Source organism: Tamandua tetradactyla, chromosome 3, assembly GCF_023851605.1.
Source record: "Tamandua tetradactyla isolate mTamTet1 chromosome 3, mTamTet1.pri, whole genome shotgun sequence".
NCBI lineage: Eukaryota > Metazoa > Chordata > Mammalia > Pilosa > Myrmecophagidae > Tamandua > Tamandua tetradactyla.
The window spans coordinates 99,296,809-99,311,937 of record NC_135329.1 but is presented as its reverse complement, the minus strand read 5'-3'; the positions used below and the strand labels follow the sequence as shown (position 1 = coordinate 99,311,937).

The window sequence follows — 15,129 nt, the reverse complement described above, 5'->3', positions numbered from 1 at the left end:
CTGGTATTTCTTTACAATATATGTGCCTAATCATGTTTAATTGAAGTTATCACAGCAGCCAGAGAAATAACAGTTTTGACAGTGTTATATTTGCATAACCACAGAATTTAAAAAGCTATGTCCACTACAGAATTTAAAAAGCTTTATATTTGCATGTTGAAAAATTAAAGAATCAATGTAAGTTCTTTAAGTACTAGAAATAATAATACAGTGTAATATAGCTAAGTCAAAAAAAATTGCAACGCTTCTTCCACAAAGCTTAAAGAAAAATCATTTTCATTGAAATATAAGTCCCGTTTCGTTCCTAATTTGTCTTTTGCAATTTTCCTCATTTTCTCTGTATTCCATTATGTCATCTCAATTCTTCCTATTTCATTTAGTAATAATCAAAACAATTGAAATGTCTTTACCTTCTTTCCAATGGTTCTGTGTTTGAGTTTAATGTCACTCCTGTGATGGGTTCTATAGCCCTTGCTAAAATGCTGCATGACATTTTCCTTTTGCTCTCATGTAAACATGTAGGAAGATGCAACGGTAATTCACATTGGGACTAGGCATTATTCTAGTCGACAAAGAACACATAAACTTAAAATACTTATGTAGTTTACGGTATAGCGCTGAGTGTCTTAAGAATCATACAGTAAACTGTCAGAGAGCTGTCTTTCAACTGAGGGAACCAGTGTGAGCTCCATGCAACGGCTGCAGGAGACTGAAAATCCCCACTTGATTTAGGGTAGGATCTACCAGGGGTAAGAAAAAATATATATAAAAAATTCAAAATGCATGAGGGAATTCATCTAAACTGAACTAGAGACTGGGTAAAAAGAAGTAGTGGGAGGTGAGAGTTAAAAAGCATGTAGAAGCCCAAACACAAATATCCTTGAACATCAGAGGAAAAAGTTTGATTTGTATTGTGCAGGCAATAGGGAGCCACTGAAATTTTGAACAAGAAAGTGATATAATCACAACTGTACTAGGTAAAGAGTGGATTGAATAAGGGCTGAGACTGATGACAGGGAGAGGCGTTTGAAGGCTATAACCCTAAGGAACAAAGAAAGTAATAAACTCTGGAATTGGGATATATACACATTTTTTTATTTCTCCCTAACAGCAATTCCTGTGTGTATTAAAAACATATACATACACTAAAATAAGAGGGTGCAAGGGTAGAATTCTCATCTGCCATGTGGGAGACCTGGGTTCGATTCCCGGCCGGTGCACTTCCTCAGAACAAACAAACAAAGAAAAAAACAACCAAACAAAAAATTCAACAAATGGTGCTGCAATAGCAGAATACTCACATGGAGGAAGAATAAAATATGACCCCTGCCATACAGCATACAAGAGAAAAAATACGTACACACACACACAATTGAAATTTCCTATCAAAGTAGCACGAATAACTGTTTTTTTCTCTTTGTTTCAGATTTTTCATTATTCGTATACTGCTTCATATGTGATTTACAACATACACACTAGGTAAGTTCTTTGATTGCCTGGTTTTCATGAACAGTTGTCCGATCAATTGTTGGTGGAGGTGCATTTGTTCATGTAAAAAATATTTACATTTTTTCAAGGGAAGTTTGGGAGCTAAATCCTCCAGAAGTAGAGGACTCTGTCTTGCAGTATGCAGCCTGGGGTGTCCAAGGACAACAGCTGGTAAGCAGGAGACAGTAGTCTCCACCCAGTGCCGTGAGTCCTGGGCTGATGGAACAGGCTTTCAGAACTACTTCTATGTTAAAACTGCCTTGTTAGACTTGATAATTTATAAAGTACCTTCATAGCTTATTTAGTATTATAGCAAGAATATATTGTGATACTGGTATTATTTAGAGTTTAATGAAAAGATTAAAAGTTTACAACTATAAAAATAAAAATGTATGATTAAACCACTAGTTAATAACGAGACGTAGAAAAGAGTCCAGTAATAGCAGGGTCGAGTTTTGTGCAATTTCCATCATACTGTGTTTTCTATTTTCATGCAAAAGTAAAAAAAAAAAAGAGGTTATTTATTCTTTAAGATGTCTTCAGGCAAAAAAGTTTAAAACAGATGTCTTCATTTGACAATATTCTTGGGATTTTCATCATATTGTATTAAGAAATAATCATAAACTCAAAAACATGTATATTTTATTATAAAAGCAGTATAATCACTGTGCTAAATATTTTGGCACATGTCTTCTGATGTACATATAAAGGACTTTCTCTAGGGAATGCTGTCCAGTGAATGGAATTGCTTGATTATATGGCATATACATGCTCAAATGTACTAGACATTGTCCAATGATTCCTGAAGTGTTTTTTTGTTATTTATATTCCTACCAGCAACAAAGTGTGAGTTCTCTTTCTTCCAAATCCTCACCAGTGTAAATTATCCCCCAGCTTATGGGTATGAAATAGTATTTCATTGCGACTTGATTAATATTTTCTATTTCCCTTATTTTTCATGGATCTGGGCAAATGTTATATAGTTACTGGCTATTTACGTTCGTTCATATGTGAAATACCTATTAATATATTTTCCACATACTTCTCTCTCTTGTTTTTTGTCTAATTTAAGTTAAAAATAGCTTTTATATTCTGGCCACTAATACTTAGTCAATTCTATCTTTGCCCAGTTATTGGCCATAGTTTTTACTCATTTTAAATTTCATTTCTATAACAGAATTTTTAACTGAATGCATTCTGGTTTATATTTTTATGTCTTTTTAAAGTAATTCTTACCATGAAGTCATACATCTTTATTCCATTCTTCTAGAAGTTGTTTAACTTGTGTTCTCCATGTTCTTGATCTATCTGAAATTGCTTTTCAGGCATGATGTTAAATCACTATACATTTGCATATATGTATATGGCCAATCGTTTTCCCAAAACCTTTTATTGACCCTTTAATCCTTTACTCTTCTACACATGTTCCATAAATCTCTTTTGGCTCTCTATTTCATCCAGTTTGTCTATCCATGCCCCTAGACAACGCTGTAATAATGAAATGCCTTAATGTGTGATAAGGGAATTGCTCATCTTTTATTTTGTACTTTGAAATAGATCCTCTTTTTTACTTTTTCTTATGAATTGACTTTCAACTTACACATACATACTTGCCCACTGTTGGTCATTTGAATGACATTATTTTGAATCTATAGGTCAATTTTGGAAAATTAACATTTTAATATTTCATTTTCATATCCATGAACATTTTACATAGCTTCAGTTATTCTGGACTTCATTAATTTATTTCAGGGAAATTCTATAATTATTTACCTAAAGATTCTTGCACCTTTTATTTATGGTTGCTATTTTAAAAGCTGTCATTTTTTGTCCTTGTGTTATTGCTACATAGAAATGTAATTGAATTATTTTATTGTTTTTGTGTGTATCACTGGTGCTAAGACCACTTCACAGTTCCTAATTATTTTGATGTAGACTAACATATTGTTGGTAATGACAATACTGCGTCTTTCACTTTATTATTTATAGGTTATGCTCATTTTTATTATTTTACTGTACTAGTAGCCTATGAATGTGTCTGGGTATGGTATTTTGTTTGCAAGAAGATTTTAAAAAATTGAGTCTATTTTGGTTATAGAATTATTTAAGTTGTAGCTTTATTTTTGAAGCAGTTTAGGTAATATATGTTCCTAAGACTCCCACTTAAGTTTACATTTAGCACAATATTGTTAATAACGTTTAAATATTATCCTTTTATGTTCGACATTTGTTGTTATATTTCTTCTTCTTTCCTAACATAATTTATAAATACATGCTTTATTTTAGTTCTAATCAACCTTGATTGATATTTATTAATTTCATGTTTGTCTTCTTAAATAGTCAAGTTTTAAATTTATTTGATCCTTTCTGTTATGTTCTATTTCATTAATTTGGGGGTTTTATTTGTCTCAAATTTCTTTTATTTCTCTCCTCTTATTTTCTATAGGTTCATTCTGATGTGTTTTATTCTAACTTCTTGTGATGAATGCCTAGCCCAATACCTTTCCAGTTTTTATTTTTCTAACATAAGCACTGAAATCTATTGATTCCTTTCTAAATTCTGCCTACTCTTCATTCCACACGTGTGTGTGTATGTTAACTTTTTAAATTCATTGCATATATTTTAAAAAATATTTTTTAACACTGGTTAGTCCAAATAAAACATATCTTTAGGCAAGTTATTACCCACTGTGTTGGTTTGAAAGGATTTATGTAGTCTAGAAAAGTCATGTCTTAATCATAATCCAATCTTGTGCAAACAACCACTCCTCTTAAACCCTATTTAGCATTGGATATTGGGAACTTGATTAGATTATCTCAATGGAGATGAGGCTCGCTCAAGAGTGGGTGTTAAATGGGATTAGGTAGAGACGTGTCTCCCCACCCATTCCAGGTGGATCTTGATTGGTTTTACTGGAATCCTTTAAAAGAAGAAGCACTTTGGAAAAAACTGCAGAATAACAAGAGTGAAAGCCATGAGATTCTGAGAGCAGAACGCCACAGAACTGCAGAGTAGAGAATCTACCAGCCAGCGACTTTTGGAGATGAAGGAGGAAAATGCCTCCCAGGGAGCTGGAGAGGAAGCTAGCAGAGGATGCTGTGTTTGCCACATGCCTTTCCAGATGAGAGAGAAACTGTGACTATGTTTGCCATGTACCTTTTCACTTGAGAGAGAAACCTGGAACTTCATTGACCTTCCTGAATCAAGGTATCTTTCCCTGGATGCCTTACATTGGACATTTTTATAGATTTGCTTTAATTGGGAAATTTTCATGGCCTTAAAACTGTCAACTTACAATGTATTAAATTCCCCTTTTGAAAAAGCATTCCATTCTGGTATATTGCATTCCAACAGCTAGCAATCAGGTACCAGAATAGTGGGGTGCTGCTGTGGTTTGCAAATACCAAACATGTTGTAATGGCTTTTTAAATGAATAACTCTTACAATTCTGTACGAGTTGTGAAAAACTTGATAGAGAAGCCCTTAGGATGCTTTGAAGAGACTGTTGGTAGAAATGTGAACTCTAAAGACACTTCTGATAAAGCCTTAGACAGAAATGAGGCACGTGTTATTATAGACTAGAAGGAAGGTGAGCCTTGTTTTAAAATGACAGATAATCTGGCAAGATTGATGAATGACTTTGGCTGGGAGGCTGATTTTAAAAGCCATGAACTTGGATATTTAGCCGGAGAGATCTCCAAATTAAATGTTGAAAGGCAGCCGTTTCTTCTAATCCCTAGTTAGTACTGTATGTTGGAAACTTTAGATTATCTCCACGGAGATGTGACCCACTCAAGAGTGGGTGTTAAATTGAATTAGGTGGAGACATGTCTCCACCCATTCCAGGTGGGTCTTGATTACTTTACTGGAATCCTATAAAAGAGGAAACATTTTGGAGAAAGCTGGAAATTTGGAGTGAGCAAAGAAGGGCAGCAGAATGCTTCTCAGAACCACAAAGCAGAGAGTCCACCAACCAGCAACATTTTAGAGATGAAGAAGGAAAACACCTCCCAGGGAGCTTCATAAAGCAGGAAGCCTGGAGGGAAAGCTAGCTGATTCTGTGTTCTGCCATGTGCCTTTCCACTTGAGAGGGAAACCCTGAACTTCATTGGCTTTCTTGAAACAAGGTTATCTTTCCCTGGATGCCTTAACTTGGACATTTTTAGAGACTTGCTTTAATTGGGCATTTTCTTGGTCATAGAACTGTAAAGTAGCAATTTATTAAATTCCCTTTTTAAAAGCCACTCTATTTCTGGTATATTGCATTCTAGCAGTAGCAAACTAGAACACCCACCTACTGCAAGAGTGTTGTCTCTGTATTTAAAGAGAAGCACAGTTATGTTCATAATCCTTGTGTCATGTGGGCAGGATTAATAACTCAGTTATAGGCTAACAATGTCACAGCAACTGTGTGGTTATTATGTGTTGTATATATGAAATTATGTCATAATGAATTATCTCATAATAAGGTTGTACAGACTATAAAACCATTTTATAGCTGCAAGAGAGAGTCCTGCCTGAGATAGATGATGAGTTTCCAGCTCACTGCTTTTTTTAAATTTTTAATTGTCTATCTTTTATTGATATATACTATATATTCACATACCATGTAATCATCCAAAGTATACAATCAGTGGTTCACAATATTATTATATAGTTCTGCATTTATCATCACAATTGATTTTTTTGTGAAAAATAACATATATACACAAAAGCAATAAATTTCAAAACACATTGCAACAATTAGTTGTAGAACAGATTTCAGAGTTTAGTATGGGTTACAATTCCACAATTTTGTATTCTATGAGTTTTGAAAGTAGTATGTTATTAGTATTTGTGTATTTCCCAATATACCTGCTAGTGTCTTCTTATTTTAGGTGGATTATTTGAAGTTTGTTTTTAAATTTCAAAATGTAAAATTGATTTTGAAACTAATCTTTAGGAGCCAGAAACAAGTCTTCAATACTTTGAAATTGATGAGTCTTGTTTTATGACTTAGTTTAAATTTTTAGAAATGTTTCAAAATAATGGAGAATTTTATGCATTCTCCATGTGATAGATATCATGTTCTTGTATATTTCCTTTAGATCAATCTTAATAATTATATTGTTTAAAACATATTTCCTAATATAATGAAGATGAATATGTAAACGTTATTTCCTTTAGTATTTTCTCAATTTTTGCTTATATAATTTGAAACCATGTTTTTTTATTAATTAAAAAAATTAACAAAACATTTTGATATCATTCCATTCTACATATACAATCAGTAATTCTTAATATCATCACATAGTTGTATATTCATCATTTCTTAGTACATTTGCATCGATTTAGAAAAAGAAATAAAAAGACAACAGAAAAAGAAATAAAATGATAATAGAGAAAAAAAAAACTATACGTACCATACCCCTTACCCCTTGCTTTCATTTACCACTATTTCAAACTGAATTTATTTTAACATTTGTTCCCCCTATTATTTATTTTTATTCCATATGTTCTACTCTTCTGTTGATATAGTAGCTAAAAGAAGCATCAGACATAAGGTTTTCACATTCACAGAGTCTCATTGTGAAAGCTATATCATTGTTCAATCATCATCAAGAAACATGGCTACTGGAACACAGCACTACATTTTCAGGCAATTCCCTCCAGCCTCTCCACTACATCTTGAACAATAAGGTGATATCTACTTAATACGTAGAATAACCTCCAGGATAACCTCTAGACTCTGTTTGGAATCTCTCAGCCATTGACACTATGTCTCATTTTACTCTTCCCCCTTTTGGTCGAGAAGGTTCTCTCAATCCCTTGGTGTTAATTCTCAGCTCATTCTAGGGTTTTTCTCAGTCCTTTGATGCTGAGTCTCAGCTCATTCCAGGATTTTTATCCTGCGTTGCCAGGAACGTCCACACCCCTGGGAGTCATGTCCCACGCAGAGAGGGGAAGGGTGGTGAGACTGCTCATCATATTGGCTGGAGAGAGAGGCCACATCTGAGCAACAAAAGAGGCTCTCTTGGGGGTGACTCTTAGGACTAAATTTTAAGTAGACTTGACCTATCCTTTGTGGGGTTAAGTTTCATGTGAACAAACCCCAAGACTAGGGGCTCAGCCTATAGCTTTGGTTGTCCACACGGCTTGTGAGAATATCACAAATTCAACTTGGGGAAGTTGAATTTCTCCCCACTCTCACCATTCCCTGAAGGGGGCTTGCAAATACTTTTCCAGTCACTGATCAAATCATTCTGGGATTCATCAGGGGATCACTCTGGACAAACCAACAAAATCTCATGTGCTACCTGAGATTCCAAGTACTTATGACATTCAATCAAACTATCTACATGAGTTATATTAGGAAATGCTCTAGTCAAAATCTAAATTTTGTAGCCAATAAAAATTTTTTGCTTTAGTCTCACACATAAGGTGACATTTTAAAGTATTAATTACCATCTTTTTTCAGCACCCTGCAGAAATGACATTCCTTTGTTCTTCCTCATGCCAAAACATTTCTAAAATTTGTACATTGTACATTTCACTATTATTATACACTCTAGGCATTCCTAGATTATACCATCTCGATCTTTAACATCTATCTTTCTTTCTGGTTTCATTTATGTCCCCAGCCCTCCTCCCTCTATCATTCTCACATGCAGCTTCATTCAGTGTTTTAACATAATTACATTACAGTTAGGTCAGAAATGTGCTGTCCATTTCTGAGTTTTTGTATCCAGTCCTGTTGCACAGTCTGTATCCCTTCAGCTCCAATTACCCACTATCTTACCCTATATCTATCTCCTGATGGTCTCTGTTACCAATGACATATTCCAAGTTTATTCACTAATGTCAGTTCATATCAGTGAGACCATATAGTATTTGTCCTTTACTTTTTGACTAGTCTCACTCAACATAATGTTCTCTATGTCCATCCATGTTGTTACATACTTCATAAGTTTATTCTGTCTTAGAGCTGCATAATATTCCATCATATGTACATACCACAGTTTGTTTAGCCACTCGTCTGTTGATGGACATTTTGGCTGTTTCCATCTCTTTGCAATTGTAAATAATGCTGCTATAAACATTGGTGTGCAAATGTACATTTGTGTCTTTGCCTTTAAGTCCTCTGAGGAGATAACTAGCAACGGTATTGCTGGGTCATATGGCAATTCTATATTCAGTTTTTTGAGGAACCGCCAAACTGCCTTCCACAGTGGTTGCACCATTTGACATTCCCACCAACAGTGGATAAGTGTGCCTCTTTCTCCGCATCCTCTCCAGCACTTGTCATTTTCTGTTTTGTTGATAATGGTCATTCTGGTGGGTGTGAGATGATAGCTCATTGTGGTTTTGATTTGCATTTCTCTAATGGCCGGGGACATTGAGCATTTCTTCATGTGCCTTTTGGCCATTTGTATTTCCTCTTCTGAGAAGTGTCTATTCAAGTCTTTTTCCCATTTTGTAATTGAATTGGCTCTCTTTTGTTGTTGAGTTGAACAATCTCTTTATAGATTCTGGATCCTAGACCTTTATCTGATATGTCGTTTCCAAATATTGTCTCCCATTGCGTAGGCTGTCTTTTTACTTTCTTGATGAAGTTCTTTGATGCACAAAAGTGTTTAATTTTGAGGAGCTCCCATTTATTTATTTCTTTCTTCAGTGCTCTTGCTTTAGGTGTAAGGTCCATAAAACTGCCTCCAATTATAAGATTCATAAGATATCTCCCTATATTTTCCTCTGACTGTTTTATGGTCTTAGACTTAATGTTTAGATCTTTGATCCATTTTGAGTTAACTTTTGTATAGGGTGTGAGATATGGGTCCTCTTTCATTCTTGTGCATATGGATATCCCGTTCTCTAAGCACCATTTATTGCAGAGACTGTTCTGTTCCAAATGAGTTGGCTCGACTGCCTTATCAAAGATCAAATGTCCATAGATGAGAGGGTCTATATCTGAGCACTCTATTCGATTCCATTGGTCAATATATCTATCTTTATGCCAGTACCATGCTGTTTTGACCACTGTGGCTTCATAATATGCCTTAAAGTCAGGCAGTGTGAGACCTCCCGCTTTGTTTTTTTCCTCAAGATACTTTTAGCAATTCGGGGCACCCTGCCCTTCCAGATAAATTTGCTTATTGGTTTTTCTATTTCTGAAAAATAAGTTGTTGGGATTTTGATTGGTATTGCGTTGAATCTGTAAATCAATTTAGGTAGAATTGACATCTTAACTATATTTAGTCTTCCAATCCATGAACACGGTATGCCCTTCCATCTATTTAGGTCTTCTGTGATTTCTTTTAACAGTTTCTTGTAGTTTTCTTTGTATAGGTCTTTTGTCTCTTTAGTTAAATTTATTCCTAAGTATTTTATTCTTTTAGTTACAATTGTAAATGGAATTCATTTCTTGATTTCTCCCTCAGCTTGTTCATTGCTACTGTATAGAAACACTACAGATTTTTAAATGTTGATCTTGTAACCTGCCACTTTGCTGTACTTGTTTATTAGCTCTAGTAGTTTTGCTGTGGATTTTTCAGGGTTTTTTATTTATAGTATCATATCATCTGCAAACAGTGAGAGTTTTATTTCTACCTTTCCAATTTTGATGCCTTGTACTTCTTTTTCTTGTCTAATTGCTCTGGCTAGAACTTCCCAAACGATGTTGAATAACAGTGGTGATAGTGGACATCCTTGTCTTGTTCCTGATCTTAGGGGGAAAGTTTTCAATTTTTCCCCATTGAGGATGATATTAGCTGTGGGTTTTTCATATATTCCCTCTATCATTTTAAGGAAGTTCCCTCGTATTCCTATCCTTTGAAGTGTTTTCAACAGGAAAGGATGTTGAATCTTGTCAAATGCCTTCTCTACATCAATTGAGATGATCATGTGATTTTTCTGCTTTGATTTGTTGATATGGTGTATTACATTAATTGATTTTCTTATGTTGAACCATCCTTGCATACCTGGGATGAATCCTACTTGGTCATGGGGTATAATTCTTTTAATGTGTTGCTGGATTCGATTTGCTAGAATTTTGTTGAGGATTTTTGCATGTATATTCATTAGAGAGATTGGTCTGTAGTTTTCTTTTTTTGTAATATCTTTGCCTGGTTTTGGTATGAGGCTGATGTTGGCTTCATAGAATGAATTAGGTAGCTTTCCCTCCACTTCAATTTTTTTGAAGAGTTTGAGCAGGGTTGGTACTAATTCTTTCTGGAATGTTTGGTAGAATTCACATGTGAAGCCATCTGGTCCTGGGCTTTTCTTTTTGGAAGCTTTTGAATGACTGATTCAATTTCTTTACTTGTGATTGGTTTGTTGAGGTCATCTGTTTCTTCTTGAGTCAAAATTGGTTGTTCATGCCTTTCTAGAAAACTTGTCCATTTCATCTACATTGTTGTATTTATTAGCATAAAGTTGTTCATAGTATCCTGTTATTACCTCTTTTATTTCTGTGAGGTCAGTGATTATGTCTCCTCTTCCATTTCTGATCTTATTTATTTGCATCCTCTCTCTTCTTCTTTTTGTCAATCTTGCTAAGAGCCCATCAATCTTATTGATTTTCTCATAGAACCAACTTCTGGTCTTATTGATTTTCTCTATTGTTTTCATGTTCTCAATTTCATTTATTTCTGCTTTAATCTTTGTTATTTCTTTCCTTTTGCTTGCTTTGGGGTTTGTTTGCTGTTCTTTCTCCAGTTCTTCCAAGTGGACAGTTAATTCCTGAATTTTTGCCCTTTCTTCTTTTTTGATATAAGCATTTAAGGCAATAAATTTCCCTCTTAGCACTGCCTTTGCTGCCTCCCATAAGTTTTGATATGTTGTGTTTTCATTTTCATTCACCTCGAGATATTTACTGATTTCTCTTGTAATTTCTTCCTTGACCCACTGATTGTTTAAGAGTGTGTTGTTGAGCCTCCACGTATTTGTGAATTTTCTGGCACTCTGCCTAGTATTGATTTCCAACTTCGTTCCTTTATGATCTGAGAAAGTGGTGTGTATGATTTCAATCTTTTTAAATTTGTTGAGACTTGCTTTGTGACCCAGCATATGGTCTTTCTTTGAGAATGATCCATGAGCTCTTGAGAAAAAGGTGTATCCTGCTGTTGTGGGGTGTAATGTCCTATAAATGTCTGTTAAGTCTAGGTCATTTATTATAATATTCAAATTCTCTGTTTCTTTATTGATCCTCTGTCTAGATGTTCTGTCCATTGATGAGAGTGGGGAATTGAAGTCTCCAACTATTACGGTAGATGTGTCTATTTCCCTTTTCAGTATTTGCAGTGTATGCCTCATGTATTTTTGGGCATTCTGGTTTGGTGCATAAATATTTATGATTGTTATGTCTTCATGTTGAATTGTTCCTTTTATTAGTACATAGTATCCTTCTTTGTCTCTTTTAACTGTTTTACATCTGAAGTCTAATTTGTTGGCTATTAGTATAGCCACTCCTGCTCTTTTCTGGTTGTTATTTGCATGAAATATCTTTTCCCAACCTTTCACTTTCAACCTATGTTTATCTTTGGGTCTAAGATGTGTTTCCTGTAGGCAGTATATGGAAAGATCCCGTTTTTTAATCCATTCTGCCAGTCTATGTCTTTTGATTGGGGAGTTCCGTCCATTAACATTTAGTGTTATTACTGTTTGGGTAGTACTTTCCTCTACCATTTTGCCTTTTGTATTTTATATATCATATCTAATTTTCCTTCTTTCTACACTCTTCTCCACACCTCTCTCTTCTGTCTTTTCATATCTGTCTCTAGTGTTCCCTTTAGTATTTCTTGCAGAGCTGGTCTCTTGGTCACAAATTCTCTCAGTGACTTTTTTGTCTGAAAATGTTTTATGAAACTGTGTTTTATTAAGAGTAAGAGAGTTGTAAAACATTAACTCCTCTTGGTAAATTGAAACTCTGACATTTTTATCAATATTTGCTTACCCTGTTCATCTTCAATAATCCAGACTGATCAACCCTCACCCTATCCTTAATAGAGGTAAGAATGCTCGAGTTTTGACTTCTTAATTAGAATTGCTGCTTCAGCAACATCTGGTGGGTGAGCTTAGTTACTTTTTTATGTACCTCAATTTCCTCACTTATGAAATGAATGTATCCATACCATCATGTCTTATGTCAATTAATTGGAGTAATATAAATATTTCCCTTAATGAAGTATTTTATATGAACAAATATTCACTTAATATTCTTGTGTTGCCCTAATTATTATTTTTATTCAGCTTTTTATCCTAAGAAATTCTTTATTAAGCTAATTGGTAAAATAGGGAGTTGATACTATTATATTTTCCACATCACAAGAGGCCATGAAATGGCATACAAAACTAGTGTTACTGGTTGTCAGTAGAAAAGTTTCTGGACTTTTCCAGAACTACTGCTAGTAGATGGTCATGTGACCCTGGGCAAATCTTTTTTTCCCTCTTCACCTCATCGCATCTTCATCACCATATCAAATAGCACATTGTTCTATTTATTTAAAAACTGAGATTATTTAAAAATCTTTATTTCATAGTGATTAGATAAAAACAAAGGGAGAATATGGGAGATTGAAAAAGAGGGAAGGGGTATTTAACCTGAGAGAGTTCATTCATTTAGAAAAAAGCTAATTATAGCCAAGCTATAAATTAGCTTTTTATCATATGAAAAACATTTTGCAGCCCAAAACTGCCATTGTGCTTTGGTGCATGTGTTTCTTAAACACAAAACCTAAATGGTAAATTAAAATTAAAATAAGCAAGAGAAAATAAATTATGTTAACCCTGATCTTTAATATTCCACATGCTAAACATTGTTTTGCGAATTCAGACCAAAGGGGACATTGATGAAAAAAAGCTTTACCTGAAAATAATGAGAAGCATACACTAAGATGCCAGATATTAGAATTGAAGCTGCTTTTAAAAGTGTTTATGGTTGCATTTTGCAGAAAGAAGTCCTTCAAAGTACCTTTTCTGCACTGCCATATCCACATGAGCAGTCGAACAAACAATTGCAAGGGAAATAAGACAATAACTCGAATGAGAAATTAATGTAATTTTCCAAATCTCATAGATTATGAACTGTATGTTTGCCTTTAGGGAAAACTCATTTAATCTTCCTTTATGGGACTGTCTCTAGGTTCCATATGACATTTTTTGAAGAATGGCAGCTAAAACTGCCTGGGATGTGCTAGAGATATTAAGAGAGTAGACTAGATTCTGAGAAGTCAGATGATCAGTGAGTTCATGGAGAGTGGTGCATGAGTCCAAGAATGGGGCACGTGCTCTAGACCTACTGATTCACTCAGGAGATGTGAGCAATAGTGCTGCTCCACTTGGAACAAACAAAATTCACAACAAACAAAATTCCAGAGCCCTGATTATCAGGGAATCTTCATACTTATGTTACTGGAGAGTCCTTTGCAGAATCTTGAAAATTTTGATTGGTTTTCAATGATTTCCTTATTTTCCAAGCCTGAGAGGAGTCCACACCAATGCCCAAATAACAGTTTGATATATTGAAGACAGAATTACTAATCATATGCATTTTCTTTAATGAATCACATATGTTATTGAGCTCTTGTCCTTTAAGATACCTTAGAAAATCATTTAACAATTACCAAACAATATAAAAGTCATCAGTCTTTTATATTCCAGTTACCACTGGAACCAGATGGTAGGTGTTTGAATTCTGGGACCAATGCTTACTAGATGTTAACCTTAAGAACATTACTTGATGTGCTTAAGTTTCCTCCTCTGTAAAATGGGGATAATAACCACACTTTATTAATAGTGCTTTTTTTCTGGTGTTAAATGTCTTAATATAGATGAGAACATTTTGAATAGTGTCTGGCATGGAGAAATTATTACATGTTAATCATTATGATTATTCTAAAAAAAGAGATTAAAAACCCTTGTTGCTTGAATTTAAGCGTCTTAGGGAACAGTAGTTTCATTAGTTTCATAGAGAAATAAGACTAAATTGTTTGTAATGGATTTTCAAAGTTCTTAAAGGAAGGATTCAATACCTGTCAAGGTTCTTTCTGTGTATATAGAAACAGAAATTCAATATAAGTAAAGAACATATCTCTACAGATAACTAATAATCTATTTCATATGAGAATGACAGGCATTTAGTCAGTACTTGACACCAATGGCAAATTCTGTGATAAGATTTTATTAGAGATAAGTAATTATAATACTTTAGTTTCACATTAAATAAATCTCTGATCCTTGATTTTCTAATTTGGATTGCTATAAAAGAAATCTTCCAAATCTGTAGAAGATAAGGACCTGAGTTAGAACTCAAAGGATAGAGCGTTTTCAGTAGCATGAAATTTGGAAATGCTTCCAAATCCAGGAAGCCATTCTGGATATGGCAAATTTGGAAAGAAGACTCTGAAGCAATAGCACATGTATTATTCAAAGAAGGTGGTGAGAAGATCATTGCAGTTATATGAAGTGTTTTACAAAAAGGAATAATGGATATTAAAAACAGAAAAGACTTCTGGTTGAAGACAGTCTCTTTCTTTCAATATTACCTCTTTCTTATAAAAGTTTGTAGAAATTTTTAAAATTCATCCAATTATATTAAAAAAGAAAATATACTCATTTGTAACTTCATCATCAAAGTTGAAGATTTTAAAAATAAGATGGAGGAG

General features: G+C 34.2%; 1 protein-coding gene across 1 annotated transcript in view; it reads left to right on the top strand.

Moving 5' to 3' along the window:
- DPP10 (dipeptidyl peptidase like 10) overlaps positions 1–15,129 on the top strand; it is a 696,759-nt gene that overhangs the window by 507,833 nt on the left and 173,797 nt on the right. Inside the window, exons 6-7 of the mRNA XM_077151923.1 lie at positions 1,427–1,479; positions 1,578–1,659. Of these exons, the coding sequence (XP_077008038.1) occupies positions 1,427–1,479; positions 1,578–1,659 (135 nt within the window). The remainder of the gene's footprint in view (positions 1–1,426; positions 1,480–1,577; positions 1,660–15,129) is intronic.